The sequence below is a fragment of the Balaenoptera musculus genome, chromosome 2, assembly GCF_009873245.2.
Source record: "Balaenoptera musculus isolate JJ_BM4_2016_0621 chromosome 2, mBalMus1.pri.v3, whole genome shotgun sequence".
Lineage (NCBI taxonomy): Eukaryota > Metazoa > Chordata > Mammalia > Artiodactyla > Balaenopteridae > Balaenoptera > Balaenoptera musculus.
In genome coordinates, this window is record NC_045786.1 from 18,474,473 (window position 1) to 18,500,219 (window position 25,747).

The 25,747-nt window shown below is 40.4% G+C and overlaps 1 protein-coding gene across 23 annotated transcripts in view; it reads left to right on the plus strand.

The window, feature by feature from the left end:
- Positions 1-6,926: 6,926 nt before the first annotated feature.
- Positions 6,927-25,747, plus strand: part of CREM (cAMP responsive element modulator) — a 66,871-nt gene continuing 48,050 nt past the window's right edge. For 10 of the 23 annotated variants that reach the window (XM_036842909.1, XM_036842915.1, XM_036842917.1 and 7 more), the window contains exons 1-2: positions 14,981-15,024; positions 24,717-24,840. In XM_036842909.1, coding sequence (XP_036698804.1) covers positions 14,981-15,024; positions 24,717-24,840 — 168 coding nt within the window. Of the gene's footprint in view, positions 7,151-14,930; positions 15,025-24,716; positions 24,841-25,747 lie in introns of those variants that run through there. The other 13 variants (XM_036842902.1, XM_036842913.1, XM_036842897.1 and 10 more) reach the window with 5 other exon arrangements.

Sequence of the window (25,747 nt, forward strand, 5' to 3'; positions counted from 1 at the left end):
TCAGAATCAATTTACCAAGATCAATTGGAAAGCCTCTGATATATACTATTTTCCTTCTATAAATCATGAAATATGGATGTATATTTTAAAATCTTACATTTGTTTTCATTTAGTTGTAATATTCTCAGTGGTATTTATGAGTCTATTATTATGGTACTCAAAGAAGGGATAATTTCAGTACTCTTTGAAAGTGTCAAGGTCATGAAAGATAAGGAAAGACTGAGGAGCTGATACAGACTGGAGGAGATTAAAGGAAATGAAAACTAAATACCTTGTGTGATCATGGATAGGATCTGGGGACAAAAAAAGACATTAGTGAGAAAACTGGTGAATTTCAAGTAAATTCGATAGTTAATAATAGTGTACAAATGTTGATTTCCTGTTCTTGATCACTGCACTGTGGCTATTTAAGATGTTAACATTGAGAAAGTGGGGTGGAGATATAAGGAAACTCTTGGTACTATTTCTGCAACCTTTCTGTAAGTCTAAAATTAATTAAAAATAAAATGTTTTTAAAAGGGGGAAAAAAAGAACAGATAATTTACCAAAAAAATAAGGCTTTTTTTCAGGGAGACTAGTTGCTTGCCTGGAGAGAGTAATTCACCATCAACGTCTCTCCCTTTTTTAAAAAAATTAATTTTTTTTATTGAGTGAAAGATTCTTTAAACTCTATAGTGCTTTACAGTTTTCAAAATTTCACACCCATGGTTTCATATAATCCCATAATAACCCTTTTTTTAAAATCTCCTACTCCTATATTGCCTCCCCTCCCCATTAGTAACCATTAGTTTGTTCTCTATATCTGTGATTCTTATTATACAATACTTCTGCATTATTTGTAATTAACAAATAGAAGAAAGTTACAGTAGAAGTAATTTAAAATTTTATTTTGCATGCTGAAGATGGAGGATAGTTTAATTAGAGAAACATTTAGGTCATCAATTGAGGCTTCTGTGGCAATTCTCAACAGAACTTCTATGCACGTTAAAGAGATCTTTAAAGGTTGAGGGCATTGACTCTTTTTTTAGCCTAATTTTACTTTAAAACTTGAAACTTTCTTTTTCCTTGGTATAGTTGTATTACCACATCTACCCTTACGCCCCAGGGGCATGATGAGACTCGTGTTCTGGCTTTCTAAATGAAATAAAATCAGAGAAGGTAAGGAAGAAAGGTGTTTTCGTTCTTCTCTAGCAACTAAGTGGTAGTCAAAAAGAAAAAAAGGAGAAACTAAAGGGTGAGAGTGTGAGGATGGGGTGTGGGCACAGATGTGGCAGTGGGGGGAATAACAGGAAGGCACAGGTGTGGGGTGCAAGAGGGAGGCACAGGTGTGGAGGTGTAAGAAAAAGGCACAGATGAGGGCTTGAAGCGGAAGACACAGCATGACAGAGGGAGAACACTGCAGCCCGTGGTGGACCTAACTGTAATGTGAGCACTCAGGGTGGAACGGGAGTGTAGCAGGTATGAAATATCTCTCCAGTGAAGAAAGTCACTGGAAGAAAAGGAAGGGAGATCACACCGTTTCCCGGCCTGTCATCGGTGGTGTCAGTCAAGGATATTGAATGATTTAGTGGCTTCCTGTGACTCGTCAGATAAACAAAGCCGACACTAGTGAAAGTGCTTTTAATCACCTATCTACTCTAGCAATAGGCAAAAGAGCCCAGCATAAACTGAACTCAACTTCAATTTGTAGAGAGGTGACTGGGTGTTTTAAAGGGAGAATGGAAGAATAGGGAGGGGGCTGAACAGGGCTCAGTAGAGTCAGGGAAATGATCAATTGTAAGAAGCCAGAAGGCAGGGTTAGGTCATGTGGACCTGTTTGGGTGTGTTAAGTGGTGCTTATGGAAGCTCCTAGGGATACAGGGTCTCTGTCTTGAGGTGTCGCTGGAACTAGCTGTGAATTCTTTTGGCAGCTCTGAGTTTTCTCAGGCAGGTACCCTAAGGGGGGCTGGGGTCATCCTGGGGATGAGGCCTTGAGCTGTTAGAAACTGAGTTGGTAGAGGCCTAGCTGAGAAGAAGGCTCAGAGGAGTCTGGCTGGAGTTTGGTCAAGAAGAGAATCTTTGGGGCTTCCCTGGTGGTGCAGTGGTTGAGAATCTGCCTGCCAATGCAGGGGACACGGGTTCGAGCCCTGGTCTGGGAAGATCCCACATGCCGCGGAGCAACTGGGCCTGTGAGCCACAATTACTGAGCCTGCGCGTCTGGAGCCTGTCCTCCGCAACAAGAAAGGCCGCGATAGTGAGAGGCCCGTGCACCGCGATGAAGAGTGGCCCCCGCTTGCCACAACTAGAGAAAGTCCTCGCACAGAAACGAAGACCCAACACAGCCATAAATAAAATAAATAAATAAAATTAAAAAAAAAAAAAAAAAAAGAAGAAGAGAATCTTTTTCGGACTCAAGGATGGTGAGATCTGGCAGTGTACAACTGGCTAGTCTTATGGATCTGATTTTCACAGGTTGTTAAGTTCAAAATGTAAGAAGTACATGTATTAGGGCGCTAAACTCTACTAGATGATTTCTGAATGTCTCTACTACCGCTTCTACTATTTTATGAATATGATATAACTACATAAAGTAATAATGATAGCTAATATTTATTCAGTGTTTACGATGTGATATGTATTGTACTAAAGTTTTACATTATTTATTAGTTAATTTATTCTCCACAAATACCTATTGGGGTCAGTATTATGATCCCTCTTCTACAGCTAAAGAAAAGTAGGCTGGGAGAAGGGCTATGGCCACAGAGCAAAAATGTGGCACAGAGCTCTTTTCCAATATGAAATAGATTAACAATGACAATCTCTCTTCCTCATACTTGGCTTCTTCCTTGCTCTAGTTCTTAAGGACTTGAAGGGGGCTGGGTATACATATAAACAGCCTCCTACCCTTTTACTTTTTCCCTCCTATTCTCTCCTTCCCTCCACATGTAATCCCCTTTGCAACAATCTGAGTTAGGATTCTGGAGTACCTGATCTCAAGTTATGGCACTGACGCCTCTTCCCCTGTGTTAACCTAGTCTTGTGTTCCCTCTTTTTGGTCTGATCAATTACCTGTCTTAACATTTGAGTCAATCCAACTTGATGCTTTTTCTCCAGCTCTTAATACGTGTATTCAGTTTGGCTCACCTTGACTTCTGAGTTTTGATAGCTGCCATGTCCATGTAATGGAACTTAGTCTTCAGAATTTAGTCCCTGACCAAATGGTTGTTGGAATGAGCTCTCTGTTACAGGAGTCACTGTTTTATTTTAACCCTCTTGTAAAATGGGGCTCAATTCTTTTGAAGGGTCTTACATAATAGCCATTGGATTTAATTCTGGGACTAGTTTCAAATTTTTAAAATAATTAAAATGATAAAGTACTTAAAAAGCAGTTCATATGCTCTGTGAATTACAACTGATGTCTTTACCATGCTGGTGTTCCTCTGGCATCTTGTCTACATACTCAAAAATATAAAAATAAAAGAAATACTAATTATTATCATTATTCTACCAAAAAATATTCAGGAAAAACAGAACCGAGTCTTTACAGCAATTCTATCAAATCCTATCCTGCGATTTCCAGGGATGAACAGAGGTCAGTTTTAGCCAAGCTTCAGGGAATTCCCTGGCCGTCCAGTGGTTAGGACTCTGCGCTTCCACTGCAGGGGGCACGGGTTTGATCCCTGGTCAGGGAACTAAAATCCCGCATGCCATACGGCAAGGCCAAAAATATTTAAAAAAAAAAAATTTTTTTTTAGCCAAGCTTCAGAGTTTTCCAGTCCTTACTGTTCTCTCTGACAATAGCTACAGTATAATTCTGTGTGGAAACAGCTGGCAGGCAACTGAATTTGTTGTCAATTAAAAAACTGTAGAAAAATATTTGAAAGTAGATTTTCATTATATATTTATTATTTTTAAAATGAGACAGGATAATCTAATGGCTATAAATAATCTCATAGTTTTAAAGAATTCAGTGGCCTGAGTTTGTATTATAATATTCATCCTTTAACAGTCATTCTAAATATTCTGCTGAGTTCAGAGCACATTAGCTTTGGAAGTTTAAGTTTACCAAACTCAAAAAACAAAGTACACACACCCACACATAAAAGGATATTTTCTACATTGGACCCTAGAACTGTTAACTTTCTAGTAGAGTGAAACATTTCTTGCCAAACAGCAAATTAGAGATTCATAAGTCAAGTACCTATTACATGGACTTGTTTTACCATTCTCAAATATTTAAATTGGCACACTGTATTTGTTAGAGTCTTAAAGCCTAAAGCTTGAATAGAAAGGGATTGTGTAAATTATTTTAAAGTAAATCTGTTTTGTAATTCTATTCTGCAGTAAATTAGTAAAACAAACACATTAGGAGTGAAATATTGGTAGTATAGGGAAAACAGTAAAAAATACTGTGAAAACAAGAAATTGCATGGCTTTGATTCTTGTGGCCTGATATGAATTCCTATTCTGTGACAGCGATAATTGTTGTGGATACAATTCCCCTTTAAATGATCTATGAAAATTAGATTTGAACAAAGCTGGCATTTAGACTAGGTCCTACTCAGTGCAAATTATGAAGACACTTGTTAACACTACAGTGGATGATCACACAAAATGAGAATATAACCATGCTCCTCTTCTTTATCCTTGCTAACCATTTTAGATTTTACTATAATCTTGAAGTATAAATATGAGAAACTGAAAAATCAGTTACTGGCATTTCCAATCAAATGCTTGAATTCTTTACAAGATATGACCCTGAGAAGCAGGTGATTTGTCTCAGGAGCTCAAGCTTCTTTTGGAATCCTTCACTGTGTGCTGGCAGAATAACGGCCCCTCCAAAGATGTCCACATCCTAATCCCTGTAACCTGTCGAATATGTTAGGTTATGTGGTAAAGGGGGAAATAGGGTTGCTAATCACCTGATTTTGAGATGGGGAGATTATCCTGGATTCTCAAGGTGGACCCACTGTAATCACAAGGGTTCATATAAATGGAAGAAAGAGGTATGAGAGAGAATCAGAGACATGGCAGCATAAGAAGGACTCAAGCAGCTGTTGCTGGCTTTGAAGAGGGAGGAAAAAGGCCTCGAGCCAAGGAATGTGGGTGGCCTCTAGAAACTGGAAAAGGCAAGGAAATGGACTCTTCCCTGGAGCCAATCCCTTGATTTTAGCCCATGGAACTTCTAGATAATAAATTTGTGTTTTAAGCCACTAAGTTTGTGTGAATTTGTCATACCAGCAATAGGTGACTACGTGTACCTTTCCTGCTATCTCCTGCCCTCTCTCTTCAGACCCCAGGTACTCTCTCCTGTCCTCAAGAAGAGCAGGTACTCTCCCCCAGCTCTCAAGGATTGGGTATGACATTTACATCTTAGTATACATTGACTTAGCACTCATACTTGCATTTTAAGACCTTTATCTGATGGATTCTATCTATAAGAATGTACACTTTGTTAAAGAAATTTAGGAATAAACAAGTAGGTGGAGAACAATGTTTTGGGAAGGAGAGTGATCACAGTTTCCCCTAGATCACTCGAAGCTAAAAATCTATTCATCCAGCACATGGTCAGCCTTGACTAAAACGAATGTTATGATTTTTCAGGTTTAGCAATCTGGTCTTTTTTTCTTCTCCTTCCTTCTAATGACTCCTTTTTTTTCCCCTAAGCTAACATGAGCTGTATTGATTACTTACTAATAAATATTCTGTGACAGCCCTACCTCAGCACACACACAAAAGGACTTGGTTAATTTTTAAATTTAACTTTTTCATTAGTTTCTTAGTGTTCCTCATTAAGAAATTCATTCTTACAAGGAGGTGGAGACAGGCATCATCTATCGCCTCGGAAGGAGGAATTTCAAAACTCTGCCAATGTGAAAAGAAGGACGTGAACTTACCAGGTGTTTATCCTCTTATCTCCGCTAGTACGCATTACAGCTGCCAGTAGTTCGGATTGGCCGTAAACCAGCACTGAACAGTTCAGGATTTTCCCCTACTGGGAGAACTCCACTGGGATTCTAGTATTTCACAAAGCTGCCCTTCTCCACCTGCACTACGTGGATTATGCTTTTATTTTCTTTACTCAGCAACTTTTCAAGTAGTGTCCTTGACGGCGGTTCTCGGCGTGACCCACTCCTGAGACCCGAAGGTCGGGCGTTGGGTCACCGTTATAACCGGCTTCCTGGTGTACAACAGAAGACCGTTCTACCGGACGGAGCCGCCCCTCTTACTGGAAAGCCCCGCGTTTCCAGCTGGACGAAAACGAAATTCTCCCCTCTTCCAGGCGGGGGCTTTTGCTTGTTACCAAAAAGCCTTTCTCTCCTCTGTCACATCACCAAGTGGGGACCCCGCTGTGTCTCCGTGACACTGACGCACAGACAGGGTCGCTGGGGGTTGGCAGCGGGCGCGGCTTCCGGGCCTCGCGGCCGGCGGCGTTAAGGTGGGGTCCGCAGGATGCGCTCGCGGGCCTCGGCTGGCAGCTGGGGACGCCCCTAGGTGAAGCGACTTCCACTCAAGCCACCGCCGCAACCTCGGATAGTTCACTTTCCAATCGATTGGCTTCCGGGAGCAGAAACCGCAGGACAGCTTCCGGTTTCCCCGCCCGCCCCTTAGGCCCCGCCCCCGACGCGGTCTTCCTCCCCACCCAGCCTATTTCCTCCTCCCGGCCTCGCCCCTGGCCCCTCCTCCCCCGTTCTCAGACCCGACTCCTTCTCGTCCCCCACCCTCAGGCCCCGCCCCCAGCCACGCTCCTCCTCTCCATCCTAAGGCCCCAACCTCCTCCTCCCCCACCTCAGACCCCGCCCCCAGTCCACCCTCAGCTCCGCCCCTCAACCCCCCTCTCCCGCCCCGTTCCATTCAATTGTTGGATTGTCAGCGCCGCACTCCCTCCGGCGGCCGGCAGGGGGCGGGGTTCGAGCGTGGATTCACCCGGCGTCCCCCGGGCAGGGGCAGGTGCGGCGCGGAGCTGGGCGGGTGAGCGGGCGGACGCGAGGCCGCGGGCGGGCGGCTGCGACGCTGCGTTGGGTCGCGCTCGGCGGGGAGGCCGCGGTGGCCGCATCAGTGCTGACGTGGGGCGACGTGGGCCGGCGCCGGTCCCGGTGGGGCTCGTCGTCCCACCTCCTCGCGTCCGTAAGCAGTGACGAGGCCCGCTACGTAAATCGCTTCGCGGCGGGTAAGTGGCGCGCCGGCCGGCGGGGCCAGCGGAGCCTGAGGCGGGGGCGCCGGAGCGGGGGCAGGGCGGAACGGTTAGCCCCGGCCGCCCCCGCTCTTTGCCCCGCGCACCCGGCGGGCGCTTTCCGAGGGGCCACTTCTCCGGCTCCGAGGGAGGGGAGGCCGCCGGACAGGCGGGCGACGTGGCTCCGTCCTCTCCCGTCGCTCGCCAGAGCCGCCGCCTCCCGGTCCTCGCGGCCCGAGACCGAGCGAGCGGGGCGCTGCCGCGGCGCTGCTGGAAGGCGCGCCGCCCTTGTTCCCCGCGTCCCCTTTGCGCCAGGACCAGCCAGCCTGGCAAGGCCCCCGGAGCCGGAGCGCGAACTGAGAGGGACGCGCGTCCTCGGACGTCTTCCCCGCGGTCCCCGCCGGGACCCGGACCCGGTCCCGAGTATGAGCCTCTCACGCTCCCTGCGCGGCTCGGGAAGGGGCGGCCGGCCGGCCGAGGTCAGAGCGATGCTGACCCGCGGGACCAGCCTCGGTCCGCACTGGAGGCCCTGTAACCGGGCGGCTCACCGGAGCAGCTTCCGAACAACTTTTCCTTTCCTGCCTAATTCGCCAGGCTGCTGGGAGTGCAGCCACCCTCCTTGGAAACAAACCCAAACCGAGATGCGCAGGGCTAGAGGTCCAATGTGAAGATTGTGTTAGATTACATGAATAATTCGTGTTCTCTAGTTTTTTCCCTGTGGGTACCATGTTTTTCTCCTAGTCTCGATCCTACTTTTGGATAACAAGCTGCTTTCCCTTCAAAGTCGTAGTCTTTGAAACTTTGAACTTAAAGGAACTTTTTTCCCCCAAAGAAAGGCAAATTGCAAACAATGTGTTTTGGCCAACTTATGCTAAGTATTAAGATACTGATGTTTAAAAAGCTGCTTATTGATCCAAACGCAGCTTTTCAATGGATTTGATCCTGGATGAGTAAACACTGAAAGCATTGTCATGTTAAGTGTTGGTAATGACAAACATTTTTGGTGCATCTGTAAATAGTTCAGTGTAAGCAAATGCTTGCCTAGTGACCGGCTGTTCAACCTGGAGTCGCTTTGGTGAGTGTGAAGTTGTAATTACACGGATGTTTTGTGTACACATTTTATAAGAGTGTATGAATAAATTTTTATTGAATGTGTAAACACAAAGGAGCTCTTTAGTCTTTTTGTTTTCACATTGTCCCAGCAGTTTACTGAAATTGGGTGAGTTTAACAAACTCCAGACTCCATAGACTACTCTAATTTCCTATTAGGGCAAATCACTGCATGATTAAAATATGAAATCATGTTTAAAATTATGCACATTTCATGAAAAGTAGGGAAGAGTTTCAGGTTGTTAACATACGTAAGGAATCCTGACTGAATCTTTACCAGTATAGACGTATATTCCTGATCCTGTTTTCCCCAACCTGGTATTGTCTACAGGTTAATATTCGGCCAGAAAAGTAAGTCAGGTTTATTGTTGAAGTGGGTAGTCTATTGGAAAGTGCTCAAATGTCTTGTCCCATTTAGGTAGACTTTTAAACATAAAACTGAACAATGCAAACACTTAACAGTTGAACCATTGATGTTTTGACACGCAATCAGTATTGGTCATTAAGGAAATAAACCTGAAATGTCTTTGAATTCTGTTAAGTATTTCTACTTATTGAGCTGATGTCGACATATATAAAAGTCAACTTTGATAATAGTAGTGTGTGCATTGAATACAATTTCAATATTATCAGTACAAGTATATACATTGTAAAAATATAGATTTCAAGGAAAGTGTTTCTCATCCATTATACATATGTAGAAGTAAACATTTAAAATCATTTTGTTAATTTCATTTTAAAGAGCACAGGGTATTTAAAATACTTTTCACCATGGGAATCACACAATAAAGAGTGCCCTGTTCTTAAAAGTAAATCTCTCATTCATGGGTTTTCTTTTAATGATGCTGTAGGATATCCAGTAGCCAATAAGGGAGAATGAAGAGGAAAACCTAAGGATGACATTAGCTGGGATTTATCTTAATATTACTCATGAAGACAAGCCGAGTCTTATTGGTATAATGCAGTTATAGAAATTTTTTTAATAAGCATTTAATACTTAGTTATTATTAATGATACTCCTTTTTTTTTTAATATTAATTAATCTATTTATTTAGGCTGTGTTGGGTCTTCGTTTCTGTGCGAGGGCTTTCACCAGCTGCGGCAAGCGGGGGCCACTCCCCATCACGGTGCGCGGGCCTCTCACCACCGCGGCCCCTCCCGCTGCGGAGCACAGGCTCCAGACGCGCAGGCCCAGCAATTGTGGCCCGCGGGCCTAGCCGCTCCGCGGCATGTGGGCTCCTCCCAGACCAGGGCTCGAACCCGCGTGCCCTGCATCGGCAGGCAGACTCCCAACCACTGCGCCACCAGGGAAGCCCAGTTATAGCAATTTTTAAAAATATCTAGTTTGCAAATCTTGACTGACCTTCCCAGGAGTGTTATGGGAAATTACTGGCAAGGTATATGTGAAACAATTTTGAGGGAAGGCATGAGCTAGTAGGTTATTTAGGACTGTTTAAATAACTCTCTCACTGGTGAAGAAGGACGCTTGCCTCCAAGAAAACCTTACTATCAACTTTTTGTGAGGCTCTTTTGAAGTCTCTCAGTTCTCCCCAAATGGGAAGCATCTTCATGCATACTTTCTGAACAGAAAAGTACAACCAGACCAATCAAATGTCAAAATGAAACCCTGTGAAATTTTAACAGTGGGGTTCATGTGATTCTGACATTGTTTACTTTTGAGAATTCCAGAAAACAAACTCAGTTTCTTCAAGGTTATCTTAGTGAACTTTTTGTTTTTGCTTTTTTAACTTAGCAGACTTAAAATTAGACGATCCTAACTCAGAATGTCAGATGTCATAGAGTTTTGTTCATATTCTCAAACATCCTCTTTTTTTTCCATTGGTAGCACCAAAATTATTTTTTTTCCTAGAAATGCTTAGGAATTTATATCCTAGCATTGATTATGATGAAAGCTTCCAGCTCTGGAATTGGAGCAACTATATATCACGCATAAAGACACTTGGGATGCTTTTGCACCTCTTAAAATTGATGGAGGAGTTAAATTTAACTTATTTAGGCATGTTTCTACACTTAGATACTAGTTTTGTTCATATACACAAGATAGGACCAACCTAGGTAAGTATAATAACGTTGAAATTCGTTTCTGTGAACCTTAGCTAATTCCAGTGTCTTATATACTCTTTCCCAGATTTGCTAGTTAGTAGTCGATGCAGCTGTACTTTATGTGTAGATAAATGTTTTGAAATGTACTTAAAGTGCGGTAATGGAGTGTTCTGTTGAAAGAAAAGCCCTACAATGATTAGCCAAGCAAATAACTTCCCCAGTAGATTGAAAGTTATGTTTCCCTTCATGAAATGGGGCGGGGGCTCGGCAGGGCGGGGTGTGTTTGGAGAGGTGGAGATAGGCCATGACTATTTGAATTTCATTTTTCATTTCCTCCTTAGCAGAGGATTCTGCTGTTCATTGACTGAAATAGATGAAAGCAGGCACCAGGTGGGGAATGAACTGAAAAAGAGATGCTTGAATAGTTAATCCTTTGGTGATTTTAGTAAAGAGTTTAGATTTCTTAAATAATAATGGGTATCTGAAACAATTAAACTGGAGTGGCCTTGAATCTGTATTAGAATGCTGCCTGATTTTCTGTATGATTCATATTCTAAATAGTAAAGGCAGTATTTACAAGTGTTTCAAATAATTATTTAGAAGAACTGTTCCTGGCCACTTCTGTTTTTACACAAAAGTGTAAAAATTGTTATTTGAAAGTTATTCTAACTTTACTTCACAAAGATTACAAAACTTTGAAAGTGGCATGATTTCCTGTTACTACTGTATTGCTTTGTTTTTCCTGTACTCATCTCCTTCACCTAAAATGCATAATAACCATAGGCTCATCCCTGTCAACTTCACATACGTGACATTTTGTAATTACAGTTGACTCTTGAACAACGTGGGAGTTAGGGGCGCCGACTGCTGCTCAGTTGAACATCCCTGTATAACTTTTGACTCCCCCAAAACTTAACTACTAATAGCCTGCTGTTGACCAGAAGCCTTACCAATAACGTACACAGTCAATTAAAACATGTTTTGTATGTTATATGTATTATATACTGTATTCTCACAGTAAAGTAAGCGAGAGAAAAGAAAATGGTATTAAGAAAATCATAAGGAAGAGAAATACATTTACAGTCCTGTACTGTATTTATCAATACCATAAGTTCATGAGATGAATCATTTGTCTGTACCTACATCAGTATTGTCATGTGATACAAAACACTGCAGATGTAATATGTATTACTGACACTTGACATCAAAATGAAAAGATAATGTGAAAAAGAAATCTGTATTTATTTATAGGTATAACAATTCATACATTAATAGTGAAGAAGCAGCAATATGATTGCCTAGTGTAATTGATATGATTGCTTCACGGTAGCCTAGCCCAAACACTAATGAATGAATCATTGTAGAAATTTATGGCATACAGTATTACAGTCATATTCATAATACAGTATTGGAAACATTGTTATGTTTTTTTAAAAAAAACCACTTACCTGTGATGATAGCTGATTTGCAGTTCCTCCAATTATGAGAGAGAGGAATACTGTACGGTAATGTAGTTCTTTGAAAGCAAAGTTATAAAACAGTAAGAAAACTAACACATTATTTTATATTAAATATCACCTTATACCTGTGTAAGGATAGACTAGTATCTACATATATTTTACACTTTCATGACATACCTTTTTCTTAATTTTTTCAATAATTATAGGCTATGAGTTTCATCTGTGAGTTTTTTCAAATTATTGGAAATCTCCAAAAAATTTTCCAATATTTTTATTTATTTATTTATTTATTTTTATTTATTTTTGCTGCATCGGGTCTTAGTTGCGGCACGCAGGACCTTTGTTGAGCTGTACTGGATCTATTGTTGTGGCGCGTGGGCTTCTCTCTAGTTGCGGCATGTGGGTTTTCTCTCTCTAGTTGTGGTGTGTGGGCTTAGTTGCCCCCAATGACATGTGGGATCTTATTTCCCCGACTAGGGATCGAACCCGTGTCCCCTGCATTGGAAGGCGGATGCTTTACCACTGGACTACCAGGGAAGTTCCTCCAGTATATTGATTGAAAAGAATTCACATATAAGTGGACCCATACTGTTTCAAACCTGTGTTGTTCAAGGGTCAACTGTACTTCTCTCTCCTAGCTAGCCTGCCTTTTCCCAGTTTCTTAATTGACTTGGTTGAGGAGGACCAGCTTTACAATATAAACTTCATATTCTTCTCCTACTTTCTTTCAAACCTTACTTGCTGTTGCTACTTAAATCATAGTTAACCTCTGAGGATCTTCTACTTTCCCAAAGAGCTAAAACCTTTCTTCATCCAGAACTCAAGAAACAGATTATACTTTTCTGTGTTCTTTCTCTTCCTGCTTCCGTTAGAGGTGTACTACCCTTTATTCCACGTTCTTTTCTTTTTGTTTTGACCGTGCTAATTGCAGTGGGGTCTTTATTTTGCCTTTCTTGCAAAAACCATAGCTAATAAGTGGTAGAACTCAGGTTAACGCCCAGATCAACCTCCAGTGCCACGCTGTTTATATCGCACACTGCTATGCTACGACCACTAGACCGTGTTGCCACCTCAGGAACTGGGGACAAGGGAAGTGGGGAATGAAGAGAGAGGACTCCTGGATAGGGTGGCTGAGCCAATGGTGATGTCACTCCCCAATCGAGATAAAAGTACAGCAGGAGGTGAGATGCAGAGCAAGGGAGTTGAGGTTAGTTTTAAACATATTAGACTTGAGGATCTCTGAAGAAACCGTTAAGAGATGTCGAATAGGCAGATACATACAGGCTAGAGCTCAGGAGAGAGAGGTCCAGGCTGGAGGTGAGATTTGAGACACATCAAGGCGGGATGAGGCAGCCTAGGGGGAGAGTGTGGAGGTGTTTGTGACTGGAAGCCTGGGAATACCAGTACTTAAAGAGTGGGCCAAAGGAGACTAAGGCAAAGGACTGGATAACTTGGAAGGGGAAACATGAACGTGGTGTCCTGAAGAGTTCAAGGAGGGCGAAATTTGGGGAGTAGGAAATGCTGTAGGCATGTTAAGGAGGATAGGGACTAAAGATCATTCTTGAAGATTTGGCAAGCAGGCGATCAATCAGTGATGACTTCTTAGAGAGTAGTTGGAATGAAATAATTCTCTGATAAGCCTGAGTCAGGATCAGGTTTATCTGATGGTCATTATTCTGTTGTGAGGCTAGTCATTTGCTCTCTTGATGTCTTGTGACGGGGCGGCAGGAAGCTGAGACTGTCTTCAATGCTGGCAGCCTCTGGGAAGAGGAAATGGGTGGCTGTTCCCAGACTTCACCAAATACCTTTTTCTCCTTTTTGAGTTCTAAATCATAATGTATCACTTACTCAGAAATTAAACCAAAGAATATGGTATTTCCAGGAGAAATCGGGAGTTACTTCTCTCTTCTTATATGGTGCCGTGCTCATCATTATTATTCAGATAATATTATCATTATTCCTTGTTTAAACATCTGTCTCCCTCATTAGAAACCAAGCTGCTGGAGATCAGGGACATCTTGTTATCTGTGTCTTGGTGCCAAGCACAAGGGCTGGGGTATCTTGGGTGCCAATCACTGTTTAATAAATCAGTAGCCCCTGCCCTCATGGTTACACAGTTGTTATGGAAGATAAGATGTCCTCACGTAAAATGCCAGTGTAATATAACACAGAATAAGGTTTAATCTGAAGGAATGTCACCATCCTTGTTTCTTGTTCATGTTGTAGGTTGCCTGGTTCAAGTGCCTTACCTTTCCTCAATGTCCCTATGGTCGGGTGGGGGCAGGTGGTAACAGTAACCATTGTCCTGGTGCCCGTAGTAAGTTGCAGCACACCTGACTGCTGACTCAGTTTCCAAATTGGGTGGGATGGTGTGACATCATTTTAGAGGGACCACTTAGGAGGGAACCCCGGAAATAGCATGTTTGTTGCCAAGCACCTCTGTTGCTGGCATAGACGCCTGGAAGGAACTTCGGGATGCGGGTGTTGGTCCTTTCAAATCTAAAACAAACTGAGGGCTACTGCTCTCCTTTTGTCTTTTTCTTTGCCAACTTTACTTCATTTAGCACGTCAAATGTGTATTTTAAAGAGATATTAGTAAAAAAAAAAAGGGGGTTTAATTGCTAGAGCGTCTAAAACAGCTTTTTTAATGGATTAAAGGCTATCAGAGGAGATTTTAAAGGAACGGTTATTATTTTGTTTGCAGTTAAAATTCTTTGACAAAACCCAGTTTTGAAGTTAAGGTAAATGAAAAATAGTTGACAAATTTGTTTCAGTGGAATGAAATTTGAGAAAATGATAGATTCATTCAGTTTATTAAGTGATTATTATTTTAAAATAGAGCTGATACTTATGAGCGATTTGTAGTGTGTGTGAAATGATTTAGGCAGCACTGCACTCTCTTCAGTGGAAAATGATAAGTAGCACATGATTTAATTTTTTTTGAATTTTTTCCTAAGAAGATAAGGAAATTGAATAGAAGTAAGTTTGAAAAAAATACGGAGTTGTTTTCACCTTTCTGTGCTGTTTTTTGTTTTATGGAAATTAGCGTATTCTGGGGTATTCTGGTGTAGTTTTGAGAGATTTTAATTTTTTTAAAATAAAATCTTACGATCTGCCAACTCGACATTATAATTTTACTGCAGGGTAAAGAAGAAAACGAAGGAGCAAAGCATTGATTACAAATGTCTTAATAATGAGCAAATGTGGCAGGAAAAAATATATTAAAACAAATCTAAGGTAGGTGGATATATTATTTTTCTATTCTTTTGAAAGTTCTACTTAGAGAGCTTAAAGTTAAAATGATGGATAAATTAATGGTGTATATCTATGTACCATACATATTTGTGTGTATGTGTGTATGTATATATACACATTATAATAAAAAATATAATAATATGTACCCAAATTGCTCAGCTACTCAATTAGGGAGTTTCTCTTCCACCATGTGCTGTGTGAGGCAATGCAGAGGATAGGTGGACATTCACGGGCAGCTCATTCTAAGCGCTGGCCTTTCCAGTCAGAAAGGAGATTGTACTTAAGGATGTGGACAGAGTTTTAGTTTTCCTGCTTACACTTGTACCTGAAGTTGTAAAACAGAGGGAAGTCTCTACCAGCGTTTTACAGAAATCCAAATATTATTTTTCAGGTTTTCTTTTAGTTATTATCAGAGACATTCTGGTTCATCAATTGGGTCTAGCGTCAAAAAGAAAATGAATTTTCTTTGACAGTTTTGGTAAAACTATTTCAAAATAGATAATAGAAACAACTTTAATAATTTTTCCTTTTACTGCTGGATCCTATTTTTAAAAGAGGTGAAAATTTTTACAAGGGTAGATATAGTTGCTCTGCAGTGTAATTTGTCTTTGCAAATTGTATACAACTAAGTAAGATTTTAGAAGTTAGTAGTTCATTGTACACTTTAATTATAATGAGGAAACTGCCTTTATCTTATTTTTCATTTAGATATTTTTGGTCTGTATTCCTTTTCTTTGTTCCTATCTTTTAAAAACACTTTCCTGGGTACTTATGATAGCATTTCTTTAAAATGTTTTTCCTTTTTCTTCTGGTTTTTTCTTCTATTTAAATATCTTGTGTGTTCTTGAAACATAGGTATGCTGAAATAACTTTGGTCATTAATTACCTCAATATTTCTATAATTGTAAATATCATTTTTACAGATATATTCCTTTGTATTCATTTCTTGAATGTATATTATACAAATCATATACAGACAGTACTATACTGTTTGTTGTAGTTCAGTATTTTGGGGAGTTTTTGCAGTATGACATAGATGTTCTACTAAAGGCCTGGAAAATAACAGAGTAAGCAAACAAATACAATTCTACCCCCCACCCCTAAAAGTAGTTCACCCTGGAAGTCTTTGAAAATTGTGCTACTGAATGGGTCCTATTCTTTTAAAACATTAGTTAATTAACATTTATTAAACTGAATCCCAATATATTCAGAAAATATTGGGATAACATTTACTTTTCTGTTGAGGAAAATGGTTTGCCAATAATATAAAAAAGATTTCAGAAGAAATATTTAGCTTTCATAAGAAAAGAATGTTGCTACTTCCATTAATCGTTTATAAGTTTAAATATGCCCATTTTAGCAAATCCTTATCTGTTCTTTAGAATTGTAGAACTGAATATTTGCCAGTATTTTGCTTACTGTTAGCTTATGGTGCTTAACGGACTTTTTAATTTGTTTTAGTTTTTTTTATTGTTTTATCTCATGTTTTTATTTTTAAATATTCTGTAATTTATATTTCCTAATTGGTCTTTTTCTGTCTAATTTGGATTTGTTAAGGTTAAAATATTACATAATTAATTTATAGGTTATTAATACTAGTATAACTATGATTAAAATTTGTTACAAAAAAATTTGTTACAAAAAGTGAGACTTGGGGGAAAATATTGTATGTACATCTCTTTAATTTTCACTATAAAGTATGTAAGTGAACAATGCAAGATTAAAATGGATCTTTCTCTTACACTTTTTAAATTCCATCGGGACAACTGAGGCTGACTTACAGATGTTCGTGCTGATGTACATCATTTCCAGCTGAGGTCTGGGTCCTGTATTTCCTGCTGAGTTAGTGTTTGAAAATACCCAGTACAGTGCCTGACCCATGTTGAGCACTTAAATGTTAATTGAATCTTCGGCCCTGAGTCCTGGCCTGGGTTGGTTTTTAGTGGGTTTAGGAGGTGGTACTGGAGAACAGTTGGATATAGATCAGCAGAATGAACTTAGTTGAAAATGACAGGGTGTGTAAATTGGTAGTGCTGACCTTACTCTTCTGTAGATGATTTTTAACTTCAAATAAATTGATTTAGTATCAAACTTTTACTGAATGACATGTACTGGGCACTGTACGAGGCAGTCCAGGAGAATAAAATGGGATAAGATTAGAGTCTCTACATCCTAGTGGGCAAGACAAAGCATATCTGAATGAAGATTGTGACAACAGTTGCAGCATACTCAAAAGCACAGCATTTTTTAAGATGTGTCTAAACGGGACTACTGCTCAGGGCACTGGCTGTGGAAGGACCCCTGAGGTCACAGTCACAAGACCTCTTGTTCACCCTCTATCATGCAGTCTGTTGTGTGCTCTGTAGAAAGTCACTTAATCTCTCTGAACCTTATTTTTATCATTTTAGTAACACCTAACAGTTGCATAGTCTTCCAGAACAGTTGATTAATTGGCTTATTTAACGATTATGGTAGATTCTGTACTAGGCACTGGGAATACATTGAAATCTAAGATGTGGTCTCTGTTGCACACACTGTGCTAGTACTTTGTGGACAGATGTGGTATATGCTAGACAAGTGCTGAAATGGAGGGGATTGCACAAGATGCTTCGGGAACTCCGAACAGAGTAATTGTGCCCAAGGCTATTAGAATAGGCTTTGAAAGATGGTGTCCTTGAGCCATGCTTTGAAGAACGAGTAGAAATGTGCCTGTTGGACAGAGAAGGAGTGAAGGGCATCCCAGGAACAGGGAAGAGCAGATATAAAAGATTAGAACTGGGGGAATAAGATGTGTATTTGACCAAAAAATGGCTCATAAGGAGGCTGGAATGCAGAGTGTGGGAAGGAATGGGGTGACTGGAGATGAGGCTGTAAAGATAAAATGAGGTCACATTGTGAAAGAAATTGAATGGCAGTTTGGTTTGGTAATTGAGAATATGAACTTTGGAAAAAGACCTTAGTTCAAAACCTGGCTTTGCCACTCAGTACCTTTGTGGTAAAATCAGATTCTTCACCTCTTTATGTCTCCTTTTCCTCACCTCTAAAAGAAGAACTAGCTATATTGCCCTTATATAGTTGTTAAGAATGAAAATTAGTAGGCATTTACCACATGGTAAGCACTTGACAAACGGTAGTTGTAGTTATGATTATTGTGAGAAGTTTGAGTTTTATCCTGTAGTCAATAGTAAGCTCCTGAAGAGTTTTAAGCAGAAATATGTTTCAAAAGGATAACTGTTGGCAGGACAGTGGTGGCAGAGAAGAGGACTGAATTGTTCTTTAGAAGGTAGAATCATCCCACCTGGTGATGATGCTGTAGGGAATGAAAGGGAGAGGGTTTCAGGGATGACACTCAGGTTTCCACTGGAGCAGATGGATGGAAGGTGGGGCCCCATTTCCTGAGGTAAGAAACTCAGAGAAGGAACATGTTTGTGGAGGAAGAAAAGGAGTTAGTTTTGGACCCATTGAGTTTGAGGTAGCTGCAGGACATCTATTTGGAGGTGTTAAATAGGCACTTGGATATATGATTCTGGAATTCAAGAGAGACCTCTGGGCCAGAGATCTAGATTTGAGAGTCATAAGCTTAAAGCTGGTGCTTGAATCTAGAGAAATGGATGATATTACACAGGGGGAGAGATTTGAGAGTGAGGCCAGAAGGCTAACCAGAGTCCTGAAGAATGCAGTGTTGAAGGTTAACACCGAGTAGGAGAAGGAATTGGCAAAGGAGCTTGTGGAGAAATTGTCAGAGAATCAGATGAGAGCAGAAAATCAGTATCGTGACCTCAAGATAGAGTCCAAGAAGGGAGATGTCAGCAGTTTTGAGTGCTGCTGAGGGATCAAACAAGATAGGACTTAAAATGAATATTGGATTCAGTGACTGAGATAGATTACCCTTAGTAGAGAAGTCTTAGTGAGGCAGAAGCCAGTTTGGGGTTGTCTGGGAGTAGGTGGGAGGTGAAGAAATGGAGATAGTGTTGGCAGTTCTTTAAAGTAGCTTAGCAGTGAGAGGAAGAAGAGAGGTTTGAGAGAGCAGCTAGAGAATGACTTCTGGTTCAGTGGTTGTGTGTGTGTGTGTGTGTGTGTGTGTGTGTGTGTGGTTGGGGAGACTTGAACAAGCTTAAATCTTGGCAGGAGGAAGCCACTGGGGAGGGCAGAGGGTAATTGTTAGTGTAATGCCCCCATAGCCTAATGAAGAGGGATCCCAAGGACAGACAGGAATTTAAGTCTGGGGAGTTGGAAGCAAGGGAAAATGCAGGTGTAGATGTAAGTGGATTTGTTGATTTGGTGGCAGGAAGTTGAGGGGGTTCTCATCTGAAACAGGAGGCAAGGTCTCACATGGAATGTGATAGTAGGTGAGCTCAGGGATTTGAGAAGAGGGAGACTTGAAACAGTAACAGAGAATGGGAGAGTAAGCTTCCAGGGAAGCAGTAAGATTGCTGCTTATTTGAGGTTGAAAACTGGATTCAGTAGCCTTAATAATATTCTGTTTTTTAATTTTGTTCAGTATTATTCATTGGTGCAGGCATAGAGGAGACAGAATTGGTTTTATCTGAGATTGGTATTTACTAAGCAGATAAAACAGAAGGAAAAGGGGCAAGGGAATTTATGGTATTGGGAAACAACAGTTAAAATGAGAAACTATGGATTCTAAGCTGAGTAGGACGGGATGTGAAGAAAGGAGGAGGCTGACTGAAAGGGAGAAGATAGTGGTCTGGAGATCAGTGTGGTGGAAATACAGGTGTGATGGGAGTAATTGAGGGTGGATGTGAGCTGGGAGGATAGGATATTGGTAGAGTGGGATGTCAGAATTAATTATTTCAGAGGTGGAGCAGTTTTGGACACTGACAAGGTCCAGTGTACGGCCAGCCCCTCAAGTAGAAGGCTGTAGGGGAGGGAAGAAAGTCATTAAACTGAGGCATCAGGGTGAGGGATAGGTCCTTTGTTTTGAGGGTGGAACATAACACAGAATGGTGGAGAGGAAAGCTTTTTTAAGTCAGGTGCCAAAGTCTTCAGTGTCAATCCTTGAAAGTAGAAGCTGATGATTATCACATGGATGAGTAGTATAGGATGGTACACCCAATTACCCTGAGGCTCCGTGAACAAGAGTCTTTATGAAGGAGCAGAGGAAGCACAGCTGGGAAATAGTGGGGATCAGTGAGGATGCCAAGTCAACATTGGGATCTTGATTCAGTGTGGGAAGACAAACAGCTCCCTCTTGAGCGGGGGTGTGGGGGTCTTTGGGAGTTCCAGACAGCACATTGCAAAGGCTTCGGAGGAGAACAGGAGCGAGCAACTGTATTATGGGGGGAAAGGAAGCACTGGTTATGAGAGTGAAAATGAAATGTGGGAGGAGCTTGTATCTTTGACAGTGGCTGGGGAAACCAGAATGTGAGATGTTAATGGATATGATTCTGGCATAGGTGAAGGGGCATTGCAGTTTCATCATGGCTTACAGGGGACCTTACTGTGATGTGTGAGTGGACGGTAGCAGTTGTGAGGAGCAGCAGTGCAGCTGCTTGGTCCAGTGCTGGGATAGGAGGTTAGTGGATGATGCCAAGTGTGGCAGGGAGGATGAACGGGGGGAGGGGGGGAGGGTGGTGCTGCTAACCTTCCATTTCTGCCTTTCTTCACTAGGAGGCTCAGGGCCTCATGGCATCCTGATCTGGCTGGTATTTAGCTATATGGGTTTTTTGGTAGTTGGTGTGGTACTGACTCACAGACCCATGATTCTAACTTTGGAGCTTGAATGGATAGTGATACTCTTGACTGAAAGAAGGAATATAAGGGAAGGGATAGGTGTCTGTGAAGACTCCAGGTTAAGATGCTCACTAGGAGGGGGAAGCACAAATACAGATTTGGGAATCAAATGCATACAGGATTGAGGAAGCCATAGTATGTAGACTGAAAAAAGTAAAAGGGCAAAGGATTGAACTCTGGGGAATACCCAGGGAAAAAAGAGAACAGTGAACGTGAGCGCATGAAATAGTGTGTATAAAACACTTTCATGTGTAAAACATTTTGAAATGTTTAATAACTTATGAAGTCTTTCATTATATCTCAAAAAACAACTCCTGAATAGCTTAAGTTTACCTTTTTAAGCATTAGTGCTTTTTTTGGTGGGAGTCTTCCTAGATTCTATTATGTATACTCCTCTTTCCTTAAATTATACAAAGTATAATTATTTTCTTTCTTAATGACTCAGGATAGTTATTGTAAATATCAGTTATTGAATTTTAACTCATAAATTCTTCAATTTCCTGAATATAAAGAACTAGGAGACTTTACCCTGTATGGGCCCAAATTGTTACACACTTGGAATTCCTTTTTTTTTAAATAATTTTTAAAAATTTTATTAAAGTATAGTTGATGTACAATATTATATAAGTTACAGGTGTACAAATATAGTGATTCACAATCTTTAAAGGTTCTACTCCATTTTTACTTATTATAAAATATTGGCTATATTTCTTGTGTTGTACAGTATATCATTGTAGCTTATTTTATACCTAATAGTTTGTACCTCTTAATCCCCTACCCCTATGCTGTCCCTCCCCCTTCCCTCTTCCCACTGGTAACCACTAGTTTGTTCAATATATCTGTGAGTCTGTTTCTTTTTTGTTATATTCACTAATTTGTTGTATTTTTTAGATTCCACATATAAGTGATATCATGGAGTATTTGTCTTTCTCTGTCTGACTGATTTCACTTAACATAATACCCTCCAAGTCCATCCATGTTATTGCAAATGGCAAAATTCCATTTTTTATGGCTGAGTAGTATTCCCCTGTGTATATAGACCACATCTTGTTTAGCCACTCATCTGTTGATGGACACTTAGGTTGCTTCCATATCTTGGCAGTTGTAAACAGTGCTGCTCTGAACATTGGGGTGCATGTGTCTTTTCGAATTAGTGTGGGGGGTTGGATATACACCCAGTAGAGGGATTGCTGGGTCGTGTGGCAGCTCTCTTTTGAGTGTTCTGAGGACCCTCCATGCTGTTCTCAAGATGGCTGCACCAACTTACATTCCCACCCACAGTCACACTTGGAATTCTTGACCTGTTTATTATATTCTGTATATTTTCTCCTCCCCTTACCCTATTTCCAGCTGTCACTTCTTATATCCAGTATGTTTAGAAACCAGATAAATGAGAATTGTATTTAAAATTAAATTGAATGGATTTAGAGTACCAACTAGGTACTCCTCATTTTAGAAGTTTCAGTTTACGAACTTTGGGCCATTTGTTTTGCCTGTTAACAGGTAACTCTTGGTTATTGTCTCGTTCTTGACTGAATTCTAAGATATCAAATAGTTGAAACGTTGTACAGTATGGATGCTGAAGGACCTAGAGTAGAGGAGCATCTGAGTGACGTGGACATTTCTTCTCTCCAGAGTATTAAAAGCAGTTCTTAATCTGGTTCCCCACAGCCTTTCTGGCCATATTTCCACCTGTCTGCTCTGCCTCTTCCCCCCTAGATGTAGATAGGCTCCCCGAGGGCTCCCCCACGCCTCACCAGATTCCCTGCTACAGTCGGCTACTCTGTTTTCCAGACATGCTCCGTATTTTCCTTCCTCTCATGGTCCTCCTGTCCTTTTCTACCTGGTGAAATGCTTCTCATCCTTCAGTATACAACTCATATGGCCCCATCCTCAGGCCGACGTCAACATTCCTTCCTGTGTTTTCCAAAGCATTTCGTACATAACATCCTTCACACAATTTAAGTGTTCATTACTGGTCTAACTGATAGAATTTACCAATAAGCTAAGTTTTTCTCAAATTTTAATATATGTCAGAATCTCTAGGATATAAAAAATCAGACCCCTCAGAAAGTTTGAATCAGTAGATTTGGGGTTGAGTCTGGGAATCTGCCTTTTTTTTGTCTTTACAAGTATATTTGTTAATTCTGATACAGGTTGTGCGAGGACAATGCTTTGAGAAACCAAGGCCCAAGTGGTGAATGATTTCCTTCAGGGCAAGGATTGTGACTTAACTTTTGTATTCTCAGGGCCTGTCATGTATTGTAGATGGTGCTAAAGGAATGTTTCTGAAGTGGGGAAGGCCTTTCAGCGTGTAATGTTTGAGTGGAGACTCAAGTTCTTGGCAGAGCCTAAAGAGAGCTTTTAATAATGGTGTAAGAAATAGCATAAGACAACATTTCTCAAGTTCTTCCAAAAACACTTCTGCTAGGACTTGCTTTGTGGGAAGAGGGTCTAGGGGAGTCAGATACTTTTGGAAAATGCTGCCTATTGGATCTGCACCCTCCACCCTTCTCAAGTCACACTGAAATATTCAAGCTTCTGAGAAAGTTCTGCAGCAAAGAAACCCTTTTAATCCCGGATATTTCAAACTCTAACTAAGCGTTTCCCCCTTACTCTCTTTTCTCAGATAATACCTTTTCATATCCTGCAGAATTGAATGTTCTAGGTATTCTCTTTGGGAACTGCTCACAGCAAAAGTAGAACCCCAGGAATTGGCAGTTTTTGCAGGGAGATGGCCTCTACTTACCTAGAATTGGAGAGTCCATGCTGGGAAATAATAAGAAAAGAGATAAAGAAATTGGGGAATGTTGAGGGAAAGACATTTTTTCATAGTAGACTCTAGATTTTTATTTTTATAATTGCTCTGAATTGTCATGTTCAGTTGTAAGTATTAAAACGTCTGAATAGGGAGAAGTAATTCTAGGTGTAGTATAGACTGTAGTAGACAGCTTTGAGAACAGAAGACTTGGATTCAGGTAATGTTTGTTGAAATGCAAAAGAAGGTATTAAGTAGATGAAGGATCTGTAGGATCTGGTTACTAATTAAATCTGGGAAAAAAGATCTGGACATTTCAATTCAAAGTTCTAAGTTACCTGCATACTTTTTGGATATATATTTAGACTACTAAGGTGAAAAAAACACACTATATTATTGACAACTGAAAAGATGTACAATAGCAGGGAGTAGTTCCTATAAGTTTTTAAAATTTGATTTTGCTTATTTTGTTTGTATTTTATATTTTCTAGTAGTAGGGTAACGTTATAATATGGTTTACCATCTATCTAGAAAGAGTCTGTATAGAAATCATTAACTTAAATTGAAATTATAGGCAAAAATATTATTGCATAAGTTTTTCCTGGAAAAATTAGATTCTCCTCTTTAAGTAAAGGGAGAGCTGCAAGACAAGTGGTCAACTCTGAGTGATTCAGTTTAACAGGCTTATTTATTAGAAACTACTTAGTGCTGACAAAGCAGACACATCTTTATATCGTAACACATTTAATTTAGATAATGTGGAAGTTCTTTCATATTACATCATAATGTAAAGCAGGTTTATTAGGCCGTGAGAGTCATAGAATATTTAAGCTTCATGTAAAATATAAAACCTAACTTTATCACATTTATGCTAGAGGGCTTAAAATAATTATCAAGGAGGCTTTATTATAAGATTAAAAAATTTTTTAAATAAACTAATTCCATGGAACATTTTGTAGTGCTCCCTTGGTAATGTTCATACCCAGTGAGCAGAGAAGGTGCCTTTAAGTTTGGAGAGTTAGGACTCTGCCACTGAGTCTCTTTCTTGAAAATATAAAGTAGTACAATTGGATGATAGAAATGAAAATCAATCAGAAAGCCAAGTGAAAACAGGTATTTCAGATAGGGCCTTAATACTTCTTCCTTTTTATTGTCTTTCCAGACAAATGACCATGGAAACAATTGACTCTCAGCAGGATGGAAGTATACCAGATTCTGTGGCAGAGAGCGAATCTGCTCACATGCAGACGCAGACTGGTCAAAATTCAATCCCTACTTTAGCTCAGGTAAACTTAATGCAGGCAACAGGCAGGCACCAATGAAAATTAGCCTGTATGGGAATGAGAATTGTGTGCAGATTCTGTTTTCTTGCAGTTGGTCTTAAGTTTCCCCTATTCCCCGGTTATCAGCCATTCTTACTGATTTGACTTCGAAGAGAAGATACATTTTTGAATTACTTTTGCATTGTAACAGACACTATGTAAAGGAAAAACAAAACCCCCTCCATAGTATATAATCCTCAATTTATTATTCGAGAAGGTCAGTAATTCCACGTTGAAATATTCAGTAGTTTTATATTCTTAGCTATAAAGATGGCAGAAATCTTGCCATTTGTCCAGTGTATATTTGGTTTAATCTTTACTTTCTTTTTAGTTAGGTCTTAGACTTTGAATTAGTTTCATTTAGAGACCACCGATATGAGTTAGTGTTTGTTTTTCAGCTCTTAACTTTATTTCTAGGTATCTATAAAAATATGTAGTAAAACAATCACATTTATTTAGTTCATCAAATACTTACTGAATCCTTCCTGTATCTAGGCACTATTCTAGATGTGTGGGGTATGTATCTCCTGGCCTTGACATCTCACGGTTTAGTGGGGTAGAGGTGTTTGAGGGGTAATTCTCACTGTGTAAGAAGTATTGTGGGGTGAGAGGGGGATGCAAGAGGGAGGGGATATGGGGTATATGTATACATATAGCTGATTCACTTTGTTGTACAGCGGAAACTAACACAACATTGTAAAGCAATTATAGTCCAATAAAGATGTTAAAAAAAAAAAAATGAAGTACTGTGAGATGCTACATAGGAATGATTGAGGCGTGCAGAGGGGAAGCAGCCAGTTGACCAGGAGTGCTTTGTAGAGGATTTTACTTTTGAGCTGGACACAAAGCGTGAGTAGAGGTTGACGGGTGG